The following is a 22,307-nucleotide window of genomic DNA, read 5'->3' as shown; positions in this document are numbered from 1 at the left end:
TTTTAAACAGATCTTAAAGTATAATGGTAGATATTTACAGAAGATCTTCTTCTGTCAAAGACAAGAAAAAAAAAGATGATATCGATCTGTCGAATTACGCAACTAATGATGAGCTTGCTGATATTATCAAACTCTCTGGAGTTGACCGAGGTGAAGTTGTTAATTTTCAGGATAAATACGGTGTTTCAAAGACGAGTGATATTAATTGGAATGACATAGTTCGCAGAATTCTTGGTGCCAGCACGGATACTATTCCAGTATTTACTGACGGAGGTAGAATCAGGGACTTCAATATATAAATCGCAACTATTAGAAGTGAAATTGCAAAAAGTTTTGCCAATCGTTTACGATCTACCGGTGATACAAAGGCAAGTGAACTCAGCATGAGTGGAAATAAAATATTTATTTTAAGAGATCCAACATCTGATGAAGATGCCGCAACAAAAAAGATGTAGACAATAACTATAATACAGTAGATACTAAATTAACCACGCTACCAGTTGAGTATGACGTTCATGTAAATATGTTTTCAAATCTTCGTAGAAAATTTGGAAAACGTAATGAAATCGTAGATGATTTCTGTGGAAGTCCATTGACTGCTGACGTGAAAATCGGTGATATTAACACAAAACTTGGAGATATTAAAACAGCTATATCAGATATTGAAACGATTAGGAAAAAAAACCTTAAAAGATAAGTGAAATTCCTGATATCATTAAAAAGTTTAATCTAAATAAAATTCCCCACAAGCAGATAATCAACATGGTACACACAGTGTCATCAGGATTCTCAACACGGTCAAATCAAAAATAACGGTCATCACAATTTGTGTTTCAACCGCAACAACAATTGTTGACCTTCTTAATATCATTGCAAAAAAGTGAGTACGTGTACAAATGCAAAACTGCATTATTATATAGTAAAATTACACGCATCAACGCTATCATATTCCAAATTATGCTCGTTAATATCAGCAAGTCTTAACGATGGAAAAATATCAGATTCTGAGTTCACGGAGATGATTAAAATCTACAAGGAAGTAGTGGTTGTGATAGAATCCACGCCTGATTTAGAAAATCAGGATTTAAATAAGAATGTCAACTCTGAACGAGTCATTGCAACAAATTGTCGTTCCCACAACTCCGTCAAAAACTACGATGCTATCGGTAAGCTCAATCAATGCAGAATTTAGTGTCAACTTTCCAACTGCAATTCCAGTAAAAGAAATAGCGCTAGCACAATTACGAGTTTATTATAGATAAATCCAAGATAGCTATAACAGTTCATGAACCGACATTATCAGCTACGATTGAAATATATTCACCCGATTACGTTGTAGATATTTATCAGTCATCGATTAGAACCATATCATGATGGCCTGAAATCCCTCAAGACTAACAAGGCCCACCAGAACCAAACTTACACGAATTTCTTACACGACGAGCAAATTATATAACAACTCGAAAATATCAGCAAGGATACCGATGGGTTTGGCATGTAGATTTAAGGTATCATGCTGTTACTGTTGACGCGATTGTCATAGACCGTAAGAAATACCCCCCATAGTGCCGTTTTCATTATTTGATGTTTATAGAAAAACTTCCGATAATATTGTTTATAAGGTTGGTTTTAGATCACTGGCCGATAGAATTAAAACTGAACATAAAACTATGTTCACGACATTGGTGCAGTTATTTCACATTTATGTTCTGGAGGATCCTAATGGCGATTTAAAAAATAGAATCATTGAAACGATACAGCTTTTAAATTATATTGTGTCAGACCTTATGTTTGTTAACCGACGTATTGTTACGGTAATAAATGATAGTAATTAAAATATAGAAATTAAACGCATATAAAGCATTAAACAATTATACAATAATCATTATAAAATAACCGGAGAACAATTACCAAATTTTACACTACCAGGATTTGAAACTAACCTACTAAAACAAATCAGTTAACGATCCTATCAATGAAAATTTTCCTAAAATACTCGAGACATGGAGAAAAATAACCCCAACATCATCTCTTCACAGACATAACAATGATCAGTACGGTGGCGGCAGACATATTTCGCCGGGAATTGTAAATATAACATCAACAATCTCACTTAATCTTTTGTTTGTGATGAATTTGATGGCAGCTATCAAATAGACCTTGAAAAATCCAATCAGGCTCAATTCTGATCTAATTTTTTCGATCGCGAGTGAAAGCGGGACGAATTTATCAACTTCCGTTTCCTCCACCACAGCCAAAGATTGAAACATAACTTGCTGAATTAGCTTAATCGAAATTCTGCGGATAGTGTATATTTATTTTCAAAAATTTCTTGCTGTATTGATTCAAAGTCATAAATTATTTTCTCTGATATTTTTATGCCGTCATATTTTAATTTTTTAATTTCAGAAATAATAACATTAATATTTGTGTAGTTCGTTTTATATATATATATATATATATATATATATATATATATATATATATATATATATATATATATATATATATATATATATATATATATATATATATATATATATATGTATGTATGTATGTATGTATGTATGTATGTATGTATGTATGTATTTGTTAACTTAAAATAAACAATAGCACGATGAGCGGTTATCATTCATGGGGTCCCTTCATTGGCGTTTGTGACTTCCATAGGGTCCATTTGTGAGATCTTTCTTATGGTCTTCTCGGCATTCTTTCTGAATGTTTTTGTGTGGGGTACCCTTCAATGAGATTGAGAGCTCACATCACACTGCTGTTCATTTTTACCACATGCTACTTCACAAATTTTTTCATAGGTATACCCGCAGCGAATCTTATATCTTCTAAATGAAACGAAATTTTAGAAGATTCAGAAAGTTGCCCATGTCTTTCAATTTCATGCATACACCCAATATCAATCCCGGGGGAGAGTGCAAAACCCACTCATCAAGTTTTTCGACGTGGTGAGGATGATTACTTGAAATTTCCTTGGATTAAAGCCCCCATCTTATATAGAAACACCGCGATTATCCCCACCGTCGACAGTATGTCAGTCACGAGACTCGAACGCCGACCCTCGAGTACGAAAATCAGCCACTCTACCACTGCGCTACGTTATAATCTTACTGATATATGTTTTAAAGTTACCCATGCTGGATTGCTACAGATGATTATTATACAGTACTGAGTAAAATTACAGCGTGAATTTGTTTTCTGTTTCTAAACACACTGTTTAAAACAACTGCACATTATATTTCTGCAATAACAAAGTCAAAGCTGAAATACAACTATTTACCTAGAGATCTAAAATAGCTTAGCTGTATTATACATGTAACTGCGTGTATAACCACTGTTTCTACCTTGATTTTTGTCGATAATTGAGAAATGGTTAATATCCTTATACTAGTTTGTAGTATTATACAGTTATGTTCCTTCACTGATATTAATTATTACATAGATGGTTAATTAATTAATTAATTAAGATGACAAAAATATTAAGTTGAACGGAGAAAGAAAGCTACACAGTTATATACCTTCTTTGAGGTCATTCGCAGTAACAAGCGTGGTAACTACTGAATAACTCTGCCTGAAAAGGATAGAGTTATCTCCCTTCAGCACAACTGAAATGTTATAGTAATTTACATACTTGTCACACGAACGATACAAGCTTCAGATTGATCAGATAATTGTTCTATCACGATTATTGATCAGTACAAAAATACCTTTCATGCATTGAAACTAGGGATAGTGCACAATTACAATATAATATTAATAATTGTGCACTTTAGTAGCAACACTACCGGAGATATCTTATCTTGACAGTGTCAACTTCGTTCAACAATAATGAAAAATTATATTTTGTTTATATTTCTTCCAAAAAGCAGATTTGAATATTTTATCAGCGACATAATTGTAATGAAGGAGGATGAATATCAAAATACTTGCCAGCTACTTTCATTGATTGAAATATTATTTCTTCACCAGTTTCCGTATTTACGGATTTGACCTTTTTTCAATTATTTTACATGTCCAAGTATTTCCAAATCTGCAATTTTGGCTTTGTGTTCTATTCGCAAATTACATAAATTATTATTATTTTGGATTTGAATCAATATAATCGATCACAAGATCGTCTTCGATTACCCAGTGAGAACTCGTACATAAATTTATGACAAAGATAATTTTTCTTCCCACAGAAACTGACTATGATATAACCAGACTTAATGACACGATCGACTGCTTTTTTTGTCGAGAGTGTCTGATTATACCATCAAGAGATGCCTCGTAATCCTTGATGATAGGATGTCTCACAAATTCTTTTTGTTCCATTTATATATAACATAATTTTTTTCAATGATCATTTGTCTAAAATCATTATTTTAAAAATCCAGCTAAATAATCTTTCACATTTCGTATGACTTTGTCATTATTGTCGTTGCTATTTTTTATCATAATATATTTTCAGTTCTCTGTATTTTTTACCACCACATTGCACACACAACTGTAATTCTTCTCTAACTCCAACACCACATCCAACATGGTTTTGGTCCTAAGCTCCCTGTCCGTACACTTTGTAAATGATATCCGCAGAATTCATTTACACAAGATTTGTCACAAGGAGTTGTAGATCATATAATAAGCCAGCTGCATTTATTTTTGTTTGAATCATTTTATATATATATATATATATATATATATATATATATATATATATATATATATATATATATATATATATATATATATATATATATATATATATATATATATATATATATATATATATATATATATATATATATAACGATTCAACTGAAATGTATACTTGTCTTATTTATAATATGGAAGAATTAACAGACATTAATATAAAGCCTTAAATAAAAATTTAATCTTGACAGAATATCCCCTGACTTACCGATGCGAGCTCTGGTTAATCCGAAGAAAATCAGTTTGATTAATACTTTACATGACGCCAAGAAAGAATTTAGTAAAGATGATGCATCTCATGTGTGGTCAACGTTTAAAATCATACGAAACACCGATGGTGTCGACAATGTTATCAATGCTACAATGAACGACCAATGAGCAGCGAGGATTATTAATTATCTCGACAATCAAAGATATGTTATCCGAGTGAAGTTTATTGTATTAGCAGAAACAACCAATTATACTTGGATTATCAGTGACAAACGTGAACATGTCCTTCATAATGAAACAATTGCCGTATTAAGCAAAAATTCCAAACTAGGAATGTTGACTGGTATTGACAAGCCGTATTATGAAACAGCGTATCCTGCAACCGCGGTTATTTATAAAAATTTATCCGATAAATGATAAACTCAGCGTTAATAATCTAAAACCGTTGAAATTTTCAAAATTAAATGGTGTAGCCGAACGAGTAAGGGAACATTTCACAAACGCGATACGTGGAAACATTTTAGTGGACAAAAGACGTAAAATAATAAAAGTGGGGAGAAATAGTTAAAGATATCGTAACATTTATCAAAGACGTCTCATAATCAGGAAAGAAATTACAATTCCAGATTAAAGTAAGAACGATAACTGGGGAGTCTATATACGAATAAAAGTATAAATCGAAAGGAGCTTCGATTGAAATTATTGATCATAATGTACATACTTGGACTAATGCAGTAACAATACGTCCACGAAATGGAACTGTTAAATTTTACCAAGGAGATATATCTGATTTTATTAACGAAATAAGTAAGAATGATCCTGTATCCGCGTGGCTGTTTCAATGTTCCGATAATGTAAATTATGATCAGTTTGTACGGAAAAATGGAGATATTTATCGTACAGAATCTCTCCATGAAGAAATGAAGAATCTTGCGTTGAAATATACCCATGACGATACTGAAAAATTACGTAGTGATTGTTTTACCGTTCCTTCAGTTGCTGCTAGTTCTGCTAGAGAAAAAATTCGTGGAAGTCAACACGATTGGATTTTCTTGAAGAGATGCAACGCAGAGATGTTATTTCAGTTGATATGGTTGCATGTTATACGGGGAAGTTTTCTTGGTATGGGAGAGTGTTCTAAGCATTTTGAGTGATTTGGACATCCCACACAAAAAAATGACCAGAGTATCGATAAATGGACCATTACCGGATTTTTCAGAGAAAATGTGGGCACCAACAGTTTTATTATGGTATATGCTCGATGTAAAAAATACTATTATCGTCGATTGTAAGTGAAGCAATTATATCATATCCTCCGCAGTACGAAGTTTGGTTACAACAACAAAATAAATATTCTGATGATGAAAATCCTGATATAACTGGTTTTGAGAATAAAATCACAAAAGATCTTGGCAGTAAAATGATCGGTAAATTCACCCAAGGAGGATCATATGACCATAAACGACATTGTACAAGATTGATTATAGATGATGCTGAGCTTTATCTTATAATTGCTGATACAACGAGTAAAAACACATTTATAAGTCGAAGTAATGTTAATTTATCAGACGGAACTAAATTACGTACAACTATGAGTTATATGGATGGAACTAAATTACGTACAACTATGAGTTATATGGATGGTGTGTCACCGCAATTTATTCATTTAAGATCTTCAATGCTCGTGTATGTTTCGATAAATCTATTACTGATGATAAATAGGGTTTCCAAGTTTGCTATCAGGGTCGCCACGGATTCGTTTTATATCAGCAAGAATACGGGATTGCTAGAGCAGCTACATATCAGCGCTTATGCATCATGGCGAGAATGGAGAATAAAACAAGAAAATAAACTAAATTATTCTGAATCCGCCGACGTTAAAATTAAGGGTATTTATTGAGAAGAAAAAAAATCAAATATCAAAATTATCATCTGCACCATCGGTACTTGGAACTGTAGCTACACATAAAACAGATTATCTCAATGGGCCTGGCTGTTCTGGTAAAACAACTCGTGTGATCGAATTATTCTTAAATAGTTATATGAACACCAACACACAGATTCGCAAGAGAAATGAGAGAAAGAAATAATAAATCATGCACTTATCATAAACTTGTTCGATGGAAGGGAGATTAATGAACTCCTGAACGAATGGGAGAGAAATATATTCCATGGATGAAATATGGGATGAAATATGCACTGTTTCATTAGAAATATTAAAAATATTTCTTGACTGGATTTTGAAAAAAATTACTGCTATAATAATGTGTGGCGATCGTGCTCAAGCGCCATCTTTTGTTGGACTATCTCCACACGAATGGTTAAAGAATTTTGTAGATTATTATGAAAAAATAACTGATGATCATATAGTACTTGATCCAGAATTAAGAGAGTTTAATAAATTAATCAGACTACAACCGAATAAAATTAAATGTGAAAAAATGCGTGAAATAATTTCAGAAAGTCCTATAAGCAACTTTTGGAATTTATGGAGACCAAATGATTTGATAGTGGCAAGTAGAAAGATAGTTCATGATACACTTCAACAACAATTATTTATGTTACGTAAAGAAAAATTTTCATATCTACCCGTACCATTATGTTATCGACCAGCATATACGCGACGACAGAATATCGACGTTGATATACCAGGCTCGTAAGAAAAACAAAATATTGTATTAAATGATATTGTTTTAGTTCCCGCCAGTGTTGTTGAGAGTGCATTAACTATGGATAAAATTCCATGGATGCTAGGATACGCAATGAAGATTCATTTATCACAAGGATTAACCATCTCTGATACAAATGTTTGGGTCGTCGATGACCGTATCGAATGGTCAAATTTAGTTTATCTCGCAGTGTCTGGAGTAAGAAAAATATATCAGATGCGCAGAATTGTCATAAACTTCACAGTAAATAATAATCAAATTCAGGAAACCATTGCAGGAAATGACAATGATATAGTAAGAAAAAAATAATCAGCTATAAACAATGTGACTAAAAAATAAACGCGAATTTGATCTCGATGCTGAATTTAACATGACATTGAAACAAAGACAGAATAATCATTGTGCGAGCTGTAACACAGTAACGTTGTGGCAGTATTAAAAAATAACCCAAGACAATTCATCGTGGACAGAATTCATAGTGGCCTTGGTCATACACGCGAAAATGTAATGCTGACCTGCCTTGAATGTAACCGACGTCGAGGTGCTAGTTTACAAACGTGAATGCGTTGTTAATTGTGTGTCTTCAGGAATTACTTGTAATTGCTCGCGTACACATCCACGTTGAGGAGCAATTGAATATAATCTGTAGATTGCTGCCTTGAATGTAACCGACGTCGAGGTGCTAGTTTACAAACGTGAATGCGTTGTTAATTGTGTATCTTCAGGAATTACTTGTAATTGCTTGCGTACACATCCGCGTTGAGGAGCAATTGAATATAATCTGTAGATTGCTGGTCTACCTGTGGATCTTACCACGCTAGAAATTGTATGTGTCGTAATACTCCAAAAAGGATCAGTCGCTCTTTTTTTATATCACCTTCAAGTTCACCGGGTTCATATAAATATCTTACAGTAACATTACCTAGTACTGGTTGTTTTGAAAATTCATATCGTTGTATTGGTATGTTTTCTTTTTTTGCAATTGCATTAATGGGTTTCATGTCAGTTGTTCGAGTAATTTCATTATTTAACGCAGCTATCACACTTGGTAATCTTGCAACCCATTCGCGAGATCTCATATCTTTCTGAACTATTTCCTTCGCATATTGATACCCAAACAATCTCTCAGCAATTGTTTGATTAAATCGATCAACAATTGCCTGATCACGATGAACTGCGGTATGTCCTCGTCTGATTTTGACACTGTGTTGCTTCATCAACAATGATACTGCACCAAGAAATTCCTTGCCAAGATCAGCCTGTAATAGTTTTGGCCATCGCAAGGTCCTCGTTGATAAATTCGTTCAAAAGCAGAAGAAACTTCAGTTGCTGTTTTAGTTGATAACGGCTCTATTTCCTTATATCTAATTGCAACATCAACGACAGTCAACGCGTATTTGTATGTTAAATGACGTCTCCAATTTTAATAGTAGCATGCGGTAAAAAAAATAATATCTGCTTGATGAACTTCATTAGGAGTGCTGACATCAAATGTAAATGCTGACTTCGCTTAGGCGGTGGTAGTTAAATTTGCCATATTCCCTGTCGTGCTAACCAATTTTCAGCAACATAACTTGTAGTACTTGATGCATCAGTGAGTTTACTAATCGCCGCTCTATCCCTCCAATATCCTCTTGGGCTATAATAAATCGATTCCATTATTTTATAAAAAATAAGGTTGATTAATTACCGGCTCCGAATAATAATTAACTTTTCATCGCAGATCTTACCAACCTATTAGCTAATGATTCTCTAATAAAATATTTTTTTAACGGAATTTAACGAGTGAATTAACTTCACATCTGCAATATGTCGTTGTTGCAGATCTTTACTTTTTCAAGCTACATCATGAGCGTAACATGCTTAATCAATATAATTTATTGGATACTCTCCAGGTCTTGCTTGATCTCGCTCGTCAAGTCGGATACCAAGTCGGGTTCCAGGACCACACAAATTATATTCTGGAAGATGTTTTTCTCCTGGGTATTTAGCCCATGGAGTTAATGATAATCTTCCTAATGAACTAGCGATATCACCAGCAGACACTTTGTGTCCGGAGATAAATTTATATTTTTTATTATTATTGTCGTTAATCCACGTGGAGGCTCTACATCAAACACAATATAAATCCGTATTATTTATTATATTTGTATAACATGGATGTCATTGATTTCTCAGCGACACGAAAACAAGAACCAGTCAAGCATCATTCAGCGCTACCAAATTCTATCAGATCAATTATCATAGATCCATATGGGTCTGGTGAAACGCAATTATTACTAAATCTGATAATGAGATGGCTCAAATGGGATAAGTTGTACTCAGTAGCTCCATCTGTAGATGATCAGAGATTCTACGATGTACTTAAAATTGTAATGAAAATGCTAAATTGTTAAATGAAGATGGCGATGACATTATTAATTTTATAACTGATATTGATGAAGCACCACCCGTAGACGAACTCGATGGATTTATTAATAATTTATTTGTATATGACAAGTAATCAAATCCCGCTAGTATATTTTCTAGAGGTAGGCATACAAACACTGATGTCACATATGTTACCCAGCGATATGTACAAATACCAAAAGTGATCAGATATAATTGCAATATTTTAGTTCTGTTTAATGGAGTTGATACACATACTCTGAGGAATATTCATCAAACTTGGTGTAGTGGAGACATGGACATGATTAGATTTAGAAACTTCCTTTCAAAAGCACAATCTGTTCCACACGGATTTATAACAATAAATTTACATGATCCCCAATCACAATATCCTATAGGTCTTGATACAATATTTGGATGAAAGACTGATCTAATTATAGCAGCAGAGAATTTTGCGACCTCAATAAAACGTCCGGAGTTTTAACGTAACGCATATACAAATTTTGAAAAAACAAGCGACAAAGATAAAATAACAAAATAAACTAACCCACTTAGGGAAACTCTCGGTAAGTTAGAGGCTTTGATTTGGCGTTATTGACTTTATTTTTCAAAAATGACGTTCCAGCAAAGGTCTCTGTTCACCCTCTCTGCTGCTGATTGTTACATCTTTCTTTGAAAGACCTCATATGATATCTAATTTAACCTAGACCAATAAGTAGATTTCTTTTATCTGACATTGCTGGTAACCGAACGGTAATCTTGGCTCTTTTAGATTCCCAGTGAAACGTATTGTTAATGGAAAACTAGAGCATGCTACGTTCCCTGGCTGAACGAAGCGATGAAGGTAGTCACTGTTTTTGGCGGTTTTGATCTCGAGAATGATGCTAAATGATACTTAAGAAGCAGAGAGTGTTTTTTGCACTCACTATCACAAGCTGTTCAGCAGAGGTCCAAGATCTAATTGTCTCTACTCAGAAATATACGAACCCTGACCGTGTCTCAGAAATTATACAAATCGTTTAGCTGGGTTGGATCATTATCTTGACGCAGCTATTGGACAAGATCTGGATATAGATGATGAGACTTTAACATAATCTGAGAGTCTAAATGATTTAGAACGGGCTGCTTTATCAAAGCCTCAAAACGCGCAGCAGAAAACAATCAGCAATAATACCTCTGCGATTCCGAGACTGATGGATCATGTGAAATAAATTACCATTATATGTACCGAGCAATGAAAAGGGACGGGTTTCTTATCAGCACCAGAAAGCTCAACCCACTCAGACTTTGGACAATCAGAGCGCATGTTTCAAATACGCGTATGTCGTCACAGACGGTACCTGGTTAGAAAGTACCAAATAACCATAATGCCATTAATGAGAAGCACAGCACAGGGAACGATTGGAGATATCATCCACATTCTACAGGAGGCGGAAGATCATAAAAACAACTAGATTGGGAAACGAGGAGAATACATTATTACATTAGGAAATTGGGGAGAAGACATTATTACAAATCGTTCTGTCGAAAGTACAAGGACTTTCAAGTTAATCGATAAACAAATTAGAACTAGAAGAATTTAAATTATTGTTTCCAAATAATATGATTCTTATTTGTAGACACTGACAAAGGAATTTGTCGACGTACCTGTTTCACACTTTAAATCTTTTGCATTGCACCAAGTTCAAAGACAGAAGTTAGAAAAGAGGGATTCTGGAGGATTGCTATTTTACTACATGAAATTCTATTGCAGAAGGTAAATAATTAATTCATTCCGATTCTGATGATTTATTATGTGCTGAGAAAAGATTTGACTTGTTAAAACTTGACAAAGATATTTATATGTATTTGTGTTACGCTGTGCCCGAAGGCTCAAGTCGTCAAGACATGACTGATATTAGTGTCTTTGAAAGATTAAATGATCACATAACGGATATTGATAACTTTATGAGAAGCAATTGCTGCATATTATGCGGGAACTTGAATGCTAGGACTAACATAATACCTGATTTTGTAACAGACGATGGCAGTTATTACAGGTATACCGTTACCAGATGACCATATGGCCGATTGTGGCATGCATTGAGCCTCACGGAGCTATGGTCACGTAAACGCATAAGGTCATGTGTGTGTGTGTGTGTGTGTGTGTGTGTTTTAACGTAGCTTTAACACTTTTTCAGTCATATGACTACAATGTCTGCAGCGTGGCAGTTTATAGTGATGTCTAGCACTGGGGCATCATGTCGCAGACATGTAGCATGATGTCCCACCCAGTCTCATTATCCTGACACCAGGCCGACCAGTCATAACACCAACTTCATAATGCTGAGCGCCTAGCGAGGCAGATGTTGGCACCATTTTTAATTTTTATAAGTCTTTGGTGTAACTCGGCCGGAGTTGGAACCCGCGACCTCCTGCATCCGAGACGGAAGCTCTAACCACTCGGCCACCGGAGCGGTCTCATGGTGTCATGCACTTTTAGAGCTCTGTAAGAAAACATCACTTAGAAAAGCTAACGGGCGAGTTTGCCAGCATTCAACTATAGGTGAATACTTCTTTTGTAAATACGAGACGTAGAAGTGTAGTCGATTATATAATATGTAATCAGTCACTGTTACCTTTGTTAGATTCTGTTCTTGTGAGCCCACTGAATTGTTATTCTGATCATTGTGCTATAAATTTTAATATGAAAGTAAATAATTCTAGCATTAATCCTGAAACGTGCTCTGGTACTTTTGATTCGAATTATACCTCGAAGCCTGTGTAATTAATGAATCTGTTGATAAATTAAGCTCCCCATCAGAGAGAATTTCGATGAAATACTGGGAAAAAAATGGTGCAATCTTAAAATAAATCATAAAAATATTAACGAATCGATTAGGAAATTCTCAGAGGTAAGTAGTTCGTTGACAAAAGATCTACATCAAAAACTTAGAATGCCTAAACATATTCATAAGTGTGAACATTAGATTTCGAGTCCATCTTGATTTGATGGTAAACGTAAAAGCACACGAATAATTTGTATGTGTAATTGGAATGCGTCAAAGAAAATACTTGCCGCCCTTCTTATTTTCCATGTTTATTAATTACTCTAAAGAAGAGTTTATTAACAGCGGTATTCCAGGTAGGTATTAGGACATATTTTCTTAGTACAAGTACAAGATTTAAATTTTCTCTAAATTGTGTTACAAGTAATTTTTTTATTAAACTATTTTGAAAGTAATTTTCTATTAAAATATATTGAGATTAAATCCATTTATTTTGGTATTACAATTGTATACTATTTAATAAAGATTGCGCCCTTATGAGCAAAAAGGCAAAACCCTCTTGTACATACATTTCCCTTGTATCATAAGTCAGCAAAACAACTATACTCTGTAAGTTGTGTAGATAGATGAACTAGACGAATTCCAAAGATTTTTTTCTAAAAGGGTCAATGAGCTGATCTGGGAAAATTTTCTGTCTAATGACCCACATAGACCCAGACGATAGTCTGTAAGAAACTACGAAGCCTCACTTTGAGATTCTGGCGAACACAAGAACTAGACGTATCTCCATATTTGGTCATGTCCTAAGAAACTGAGATAAAAAGCGTTAATCCACGGCCACGCCAGTTCACTCGTCAGAAACTTGTGTCGTTACAGGTAAGATTATACTCTATGTAAAATTTTTCATATAGTATAAGGACTTTTAGTGTCAAGATGTTAGTCTAACATCAGTACGTTGCATAATTGGATTATTTTAATATTTCTTTACTATTCCTTAATATAATGTATTGGAAAGAATAATTATTTGAAGAACTTATATTTATTTGTAATTATATTATTGATTATAGTAAAAGGCAACGTTTGCCACCAACTCCATACTCAGCAATAGTTAATTTATAAATAAAATACTCTTTAAATAATAGAGCTTAATATGTTGACATTTTAGATTAAATTCAGTAAAATATATTTCTACTAAATGACTGCGGTATAAGTCTGAAATAATGAATTTTAGAATCTTTAGCTAGCGTGAATTCATTCGATATTTCATTATCGGTATTATATTCTAAAAGGCAGAAAATATGCAATGTATGATGTTGGTAAGTGAAAGAATGTCGTAGTTTTATATGTATCTCTTATATCAGTAATTTATGTTTATGTAGACTGATATTGGAATGTAATTTTATATGTTGAGTATTTCCATAAAAAGTTCACTCGTCAGAAACTCAAAGAGGCTTGTGTCGACACAGCATCCCGTACCTCCGCTTGCCAAATCCCCCAAGATGTAGCCGTATTTACACCGTTATGAGTGGTACCCTCTTTCAAGAGAGCCCGGAACTCTCTCTCTCTCTCTCTCTCTCTCTCTCTCTCACACACACTATGGGCAAAGACATTTCTTAACTGATGATTAATTCCTTCTCATAGCAAGAAATAAGAAGAAGGTTATGATACAAAAACGTTTTCATAACATAGGTATGCTACACCTGTTTATGATTTTATACGAAGATGACATAGTAATAAAAACAGGATCTGGAAAAAGGATTAAGTGCTCCGATTATATATTGTGCTTAAGTGGCGCCTTAAAATTAATACAAATAAAACAAAAAGTATGACTTTCCGAAATGGATAAAGCATGTCAGATGATTCTTTCTTCTTCCATCAAGGCTTACAACTAGAGGTTGTTAACAAATTTGAATTTATCGAAATTGTTTTTACGGCAGTTTTTTTTATACATAAATAATTGCTCAACAAACTTTAAGTGAACAAGTGAACATGCAAGCTTCAAAGGAACTTTTTGCAATGGCTCAGTTCTTATGCAATTTTGGAAATGTGCCCCTAAAAGGCGAAATATGAAATTTTTGACACACTGATTTCACCAGTTCATAATTATGGATTAGAAGTATAGGGATTCACTGATGGAAATGCTGTTGAACGGTTGTATTTAAATTTAAACCTTGGAAATTATCTTCATAGATCATTAATTGAACGTACTTATATGATGAATACATCCAAAGTTACATTCTCCTTTTCGTTGTTTAATACATGCGTTACCATATCATAATTCAGGTATAATTTACTTATGATACCATACAGTAAAGCGTGTTGAGTACTTCTTGCATACTGATGACACCTTTTGTGTCTTCTCCAGAAACAGTTTGCACTGTAGCTCACTCATGTGATTCAGCAAGCACATTCTAGAGTATTTTACAGGTCACAAATTAACGTGTTGTATTCTTACTTCGTATCACATAAGTGAAAAAGAAAACCTTACCTCCTCCTCATATTGCTCGTTGGACAAAGAAGCATCGTCACAATTCAAATGAAAATCACACGTAATCATATTCCTAAGAGGAGTATCGATCAATGTACGATCTACTGACCAAAACAGCAAACCACATGGATACACTCTTAGCCAACATGTACTACAAACCTACTCATGCTGCCGGCTGCGGAGGAATTAAACAATTGTATCGTCGTGCTAAAACAAGACTCGGAAAAAAGCGTGACAACGGTTACAAGGACAATCGACGAGCACGCTACTCAAACACATTTGACGAAAATTGTCCAGAAGGCAAACCAAGTAGCACAAACTGATCATCAATGGCAAGCGTGTTTACCAGATATCTCATTATCATCGTACCTCGTGGGTTAATGCTATATGTTTTGTGTCACTGAAGTGTTTTTAAAGTCATCTTCAGTAGTTACTTCTAAAACAAGTTCAGAGTTAGCTGGAGCGTTAAAACTGATTTTGAAACAAAGTGGCAAACAGTCTCTGCGATAATCAAACAGACAAAGGCGCCTCATTTATGAACCAAGTTTTTCAAACAGAATTTTAAGAAGACATTCATTTCTTCACCACTTAAAATCTTGTCATGGAACATTTTCAAAAACCTGTGAAAGAACATATGCTTAAAAATTATACACATCGATACACCCTCCAATATATCGAGATGTTACCACGTCTAGTCAAAGCTTACAATCAATCGGCCCATCGTAGCATCGGATGTGCACAAGAAGTGACACCAGAAAACGAAGTGATGGTGTTTGATCAAACGTTAAAAACCAAAGAAGAAACAAATGTTAAACACCTGATTGGATTCCGACTGGAAAACAAAATGCACTTTTGAGAAAGGTTATTACCCAACTGAACGACAAAAATTGTTTCATGTCACTGGAGAAGCGCGGAGTCTTGATTCTCCGCTTTATAAATTTGGAATATATGAACAGACAAACAGACAAGTGTTTAAAGGAACTTTTAACTTGCCCGAGTTACAATGAGTGACCACAGAGGTTGACGTGTTATCGAAAGCATTCTCGACTGAGAACAGGTGATGTGGGGAAATGTGAATGTTCATTGGAAAGGATATCCACCTATTTTAGATTCTTAGTTAGTAATTCACAAGTCGTCGACTATAAAAAAATTTAACATAACATAAGACTTCCTCTCCTTCTCAGAGTTCCTCTTTTCAAGAACTGATGTGTAGAAAGTTTCTCCAAAAATCAGATCGTCTTTCACTGCCAAATCTGTCGTTGAAGAAACCATAGGAAATTTGAGTTTGCAATAAGGAGATAAACAATTGTGGACCAAATTACTCAGGAGCTGTGTTGGTTATCTTCTTTCTAGTTCGTCCTTGAAAAAATCCTGACAACTAACAAGAACAACGGCAGCCTCACCGACAATGTTAGTCACTGGAACCCTCTTCTTCAATATTTGCAAAACCATTTTCCATTGACAATGAGTAACTCCTCTGAGACTAGAACCGTCGAACTATGAATAATCAGTTTCCATATTACCTAGCGACAGACATGGGCGTGTTCTCCCCTCCCCATGGTGTTTCATAACCAAATTACCTCATTTCAAGCAACTGGATCTCGAAGCTCATTTAGAAGTAGTCTTGGTAGAAATGGTTTATTCTATTCAAGCCATCAATATAAACGAATGTCAAAAGAATTTCATCGTCGATATCCTCAAAAAAAGAAAAAGAAACAAGTATAAGAGCAATCGGAGAAAGGTGGTCCTGGCTGTTACGAACGCAATAAATCGTTATCATCCAAACCTCAGTTAAACACACATTCCGTGAGAATTCATACAACATAATATTTCAATTTCAACATCTCGTTAAACGATTTCAACATTTTACATCGATCAGTTTGGCAAAGCATTGGAGAAAAGTCGCCGAATAGTACTGTTTCAGGACTACAAAATTGCTGATCGTCTCAAAATATATTTTTCTGTCGGCAAAACACTCTTCGTTGTCTTTGTATTTGCTATTCTGGATGGTTACCCCTCTCCTTGGTCGTATAAAAGATATTCACATCAGCGATCTATTCAACAAGCATTTTCGCCAAACTATTGAATTGAACGAAGGACTAATTTGCCGACTGCGTACTCAGATGTCGTGGAATGAAACGTCGTGAGAAACAGCTCCTCCATTGCTGAGCTATTTCTTTCAAAGTGGATTCTGCCATAGCTGCTTACGATGAAGGAGAAAACACGTAACACTGTCATAGAAAATTTGTGAATCCTGTTCATCATTCTGTCAGTAAATTGTTTTTTGAAGGTGTCAATATTAGTGTAAAAGGAGATCTTGGACAATATGTACTATTTTTCAAAGGAAAGTCACAGTGAAACTATATCTTCGAAAACTAATTTCAAGTGAACTGTAACAGATATATCCTGGGAACCAATCAGGAGATCAATAACGAGGACATGATTTAGAAGATAGTTAAAATCGTCTTTTTGTTTGGTAAGACACATCTTAAAACCGATGGTGACTTGTGTGCTTTAAAAGATGCAGCTTTAATGCAAGGCAAAGAATGTATCCAAAATGTACTCATCGCCAAGCAAAATCGAAAAAAGGTCTTCATGAAATCATGAAAATTAATTTTTGATTTAAACTAGAAAGATCTTCTAGGGCGCCGAGTCAACCATATACATTCACTTTATGCTTCTCCTCTACGCCACAAAACAACGACGTTTCAGAAAGAAACTCGAAAACGTAACCAACATATCGTAATAGAAACGTGCAGAAAAGAATAAGAAACAAACCGCTGTCGAACAATTTTAAGTTTTTTGTTACTAACTGAAGAAAAGAAAATGACGCACAAGATTTTTGAGATTGTTCTAAGTCAGAAATCGATCTGTTTGCCCTGCCACCCACCATGATGACAATGCAAGAATTACAATGGGTAGAATTTCATCCCATGTCATCTTTGACCTCTTCAGCAAAAGGACAAACCGAAGATTATATCAAACTGACTAACAGTTAGTTGTACCTGAAAGTCAAAATTCTCAAAAGGAACAACAATAATCCAGGGGAGGATGTCAGAGTAGGTCGAGACAATAATTTCATGCATTCATTGTTCTGCAAAATGGATTATTATTTGAATGACAAACGTATCAGCAGCAGCACGGATTCTTACCAATCGTACATGGAAAATTTCTTCGTGTACGCAAAAAGCCATGAATACACATCAGGATGGTTTCATTTTATAAACTTAACACTTTGGGTGTCTTCAACGGCACAGCGTTGACAGAATATGACGATCCTCACAATGTTGGAGTTAACCACCTCCGAACAAAAATCAAACAAGGGTTTAGTTTAGTTATGATGGATAATTTGTATATGAACATGTCGTTGCAATATAAGTATTTGTTGATTGGTGTGGATGTACACCTGAGATTTAATCAAAGTAGTACCATTTTCCATTTTGATGGATAATACGGGCGAGTACAAATTAAGAATCAGAGAAGACGGACAGTATTTGCGATGTGTGAAATGTAATGTTAATAAACTACGACATTTTGCTGATTCACACGCCACAGATACCGACTGTGTTGTGACGGGTTATTATGCCGCCACTGTTGTAGGTGTGTTATGGTTGGGGTGGGGTGCTCCTAATATTCTATTTAAATTATTAAAGAAGTCCCACCCATGTTCGATTTTTGTTGGAAGTTAAATTAGTGAAAGATGGATGAAAAGCTCAGAGCCTACAGTCAGCAATGCCGACGGTTAAATGATTGAATATACAAAAAGTGAAATTAAGCGAATAACAATTAAATAACAATCCAATAGTCAAGTGCTTCAAATTTCCCAAGTACTCTTATGTGATAGCCTTTTGCATGTCGAAATACACATATCCGTGATTTATACATAAAGCATTGTCCACACCTATTGTGCGGGTGCTGCTCAGTAGCACGATGTACTGGTTAGTAAGCCTGTGTGTTGTTCAATAGGTGTGGGTGTTTGTCAGTAAGTATGAAAGCTGGTCAGTTAGACGGCTTGTTTTTAGTAAGTATGGATTACGATTATATTTAATCATATGGACATTTTAACATGGATTCCCTATTATTTAGAAGAGGAAAATAACACAACCATAACCAAATTGTATGCATTATATTATTTGATATTTTTATAGCTATCTTGACTTAAAGGAAGAAAAAGAAATATCCCGCTTGGAACAAAATCACAGTCCCCTCCCCTTATGAAATAGTATGTCCACAATCCATTTCTTGTCGTTTGTTTGCGATGATAAAACCCGTGTTGGAATGCTCAAGAGCATATTTTTAAAAAAAATGGGCGGGGGGAGGGCACCAGACAGATGGTGTCCACCCCCATGTTCCCCAAAAAACAAACATTGGTTTTATGTGTTTTTGTATCCCCTAAGGTCCGTGGTGTTGTACTTTTTATTAAAAAGAATTTTTTCAAAAATTTATCTGGATATATTTTCCAATGGGTTATATTTTGTCCTTAATATTAGTGTGGAGAACTCAGGCTGGTTCTCATTCTTAAGGGGTTGTTTATCCGTACAGTTGCTTTATTGTCCGAGGCGAAGTCTCTTCCCTGTATGCAGTGGTGTCACTAGGAGTTGCGGACCGCACCAGATGACACCATCAGAGGGGATGAAACCAAAATGAATGTTTATGGGGTGAGACCAAGAGTTACCGCACATGACTGTCTATACATTTTTTTATTTTTTGTGCATGAAGGGGGTTCATGAGTTATTGCATACGACTGTCTATATAACTTTGGAATTTTTTTTGCAGGAAAGTGGTCCATGGGGGTGACAGCACTAGTTACCGCACTGGGTGGCAACAACCCTAGTGACGCCACTGCCTGTATGTTTTAGTGATCTTTGCCAAGGATCTCCTAAGTCCTGTGTTTGCTATGTTATTTGTTTGCTATAGCTTTTGTTGTTAAGAACGCTCAAGTGCAAAATGAATAGAGATAATCACTCTGTATCATCGACACTAACACCGGAACTTTGGAAAGATGTGGTGACTCCATCCACCTCATAGGCGTTAAACAGATTGAACCAATCAGACGGATCAACACAACAGCCATAAGGAAGCCGATGTAAGCAGTAGCCCGTATGTAAACATGATCAGGAAGTGTTATAATCATCGGACGAAAGGAACAAGTTTGTAACAACCATAACATCAAGATGACTTCCTACAACGAAACAGTTAAAACAATCCTTGCTGGTAATTTTTATCATGCTAAACATGAACAATAAATGCGTATAGCACGATTTAACGAATGTGGTTAAAGCCTTTAGGTTGATCGAAAAGTAGATTCTAGCAATTCTGTAATTTCACTTCCTCATTCATTACTCACTTTGCATGCTAAAGTTTAAGGTTTAGGAAAAAAGAAACAAAGTCAGATACAACTAATATGCAAAACAGCCTTGATTTATTCTTTTGTTTATTTTTATAAAATATTTTTTTGGCATTTGTATTCCAGTGGTGACAAGCCATGGTTCCAGCAGTCAAAACAAAAAAACAAAAATGTCGAACTTCAGATCTTTAACACTGACAACACTAACACTGTTAAGCAATGTATAAAAGACTAATATGAAACTACTATAACTATGCAGTCAGCCCATATAGAAGATTATGAGGACTGTAAGCTACAGTTTGATTCCCAACAAATTTGAGTTACAGCAGTAGTTCAGTCATGGAATTCCCAAAACAAAACAAATGAATTTAACAGCTTTGAGAATTAGTGTACAATATGGAGAGAGAGGGGGTCATTACATACGATTACAACAAAAAGAAAGGATAGAATATGTAGAGAATATAACATTCTTAAAGATGAAAAACAATCTTTGATGTCATTCAGAACCCAAAATAGAATGGTATGCTTAATAGATTTTATATTTATCACACAGTTGGTACATTTTTCATATAGTATGTACAGTTTCATATTTATGATATCACAATGTGTTACATACCACTTTATATGATTCTAATTATAAGCTCATGAAATTTCTGCAGTCATGGGAAATCCTTTCTAACCCAAACTTCTGTAATTTGTTGTTTTCACTGAACATTTTGGTGGCCATTTTTGACTCAAGGAACAAAAGGGAATTGGGGAAAAATGGTCGCATTTCTCTGAATATGGGCATGGGGTTTCCTATGTCATGTATAACAATATCGTCATAGGAAAAATGGTATAAAACCTCAATACAAGAACAACAAGAAGTAAAACTAAGGTATTGCTCAGTTGATAGTGAGTGTGTGGGGTGCGGTGGAAGGGGCAGGCAGTATAAAATCTGCAACATAGAATCCACCCTATATATAAATGTGGTTTAAATATTCACATACAGAGATAAATAAACTCACGTATGTTCACAGAAGAATCTGGACATAATCCAGTTTCACAAATGACAGAACTTGATCCAACCACGGCATATTTATGTGGTAAATATATGATGCAAAGACTTAAAGAGAAATTTGTGTGTCTTCTGTATAGTCAACTGTTCCAAATCAAATACTGCAAATATGCAGTCACAAAAACAGTACAATAAATATGGGAGTTTTTGCATCCAGTAATACTCTTTCACATGAATATTGCAACAATGTAATGTTTAGTTGTGAAAGTGACACTTTAGGATAAACATGGACTCTAGGCAGTACTGTGTACCATGTCAAATTATGTAACATCACATACATTGGACATTCTGTGTTGAAAAATGATTTTGTGTTTATAAAATGTTCTGTTTATTCAGAGGGATCTTTATAGTTTGTAAAAAAGAACAGTACAATCAACTTTTACAAGTTCAACTTTTTTCGGGATTATTTTTTTATGCACAACAAATGAAACGTTCAGTGTCTGTCAGAATGCATGAAAATATTCATTTTTCTATCTATCTAAATAATTTCCACTGAAATAAAAACTACGTGATAAAGAGAATCTCAGTTGGGTAATAATTTAATATTAAAAATTTATGAAACTCATTGAGCAAAAGCTGGACATTATTCAATGAGTTTCATAAATTTAGTATTAAATTATTACCTATTTAAGATCCTCTTTATAAATAAGGAACAATGCCTGGGAGCCTGAAAATG

General features: G+C 34.6%; 1 protein-coding gene across 1 annotated transcript in view; it reads left to right on the top strand.

Annotated features, from left to right (window-relative positions):
- The first annotated feature begins 20,287 nt into the window (after positions 1–20,287).
- The window catches only part of LOC149807030 (src kinase-associated phosphoprotein 2-like), a 33,378-nt gene continuing 31,358 nt past the window's right edge, over positions 20,288–22,307 (top strand). Inside the window, exon 1 of the mRNA XM_089960884.1 lies at positions 20,288–20,441. Within this exon, the coding sequence (XP_089817010.1) occupies positions 20,402–20,441 (40 nt within the window). The 5' untranslated portion in view covers positions 20,288–20,401. The remainder of the gene's footprint in view (positions 20,442–22,307) is intronic.

The sequence above is a fragment of the Sinohyriopsis cumingii genome, chromosome 1, assembly GCF_028554795.1.
Source record: "Sinohyriopsis cumingii isolate HCF-2022 chromosome 1, ASM2855479v2, whole genome shotgun sequence".
Taxonomy (NCBI): domain Eukaryota; kingdom Metazoa; phylum Mollusca; class Bivalvia; order Unionida; family Unionidae; genus Sinohyriopsis; species Sinohyriopsis cumingii.
The sequence above is the reverse complement of the archived record's forward strand: the minus strand, read 5'-3'. Positions and strand labels throughout refer to the sequence as shown.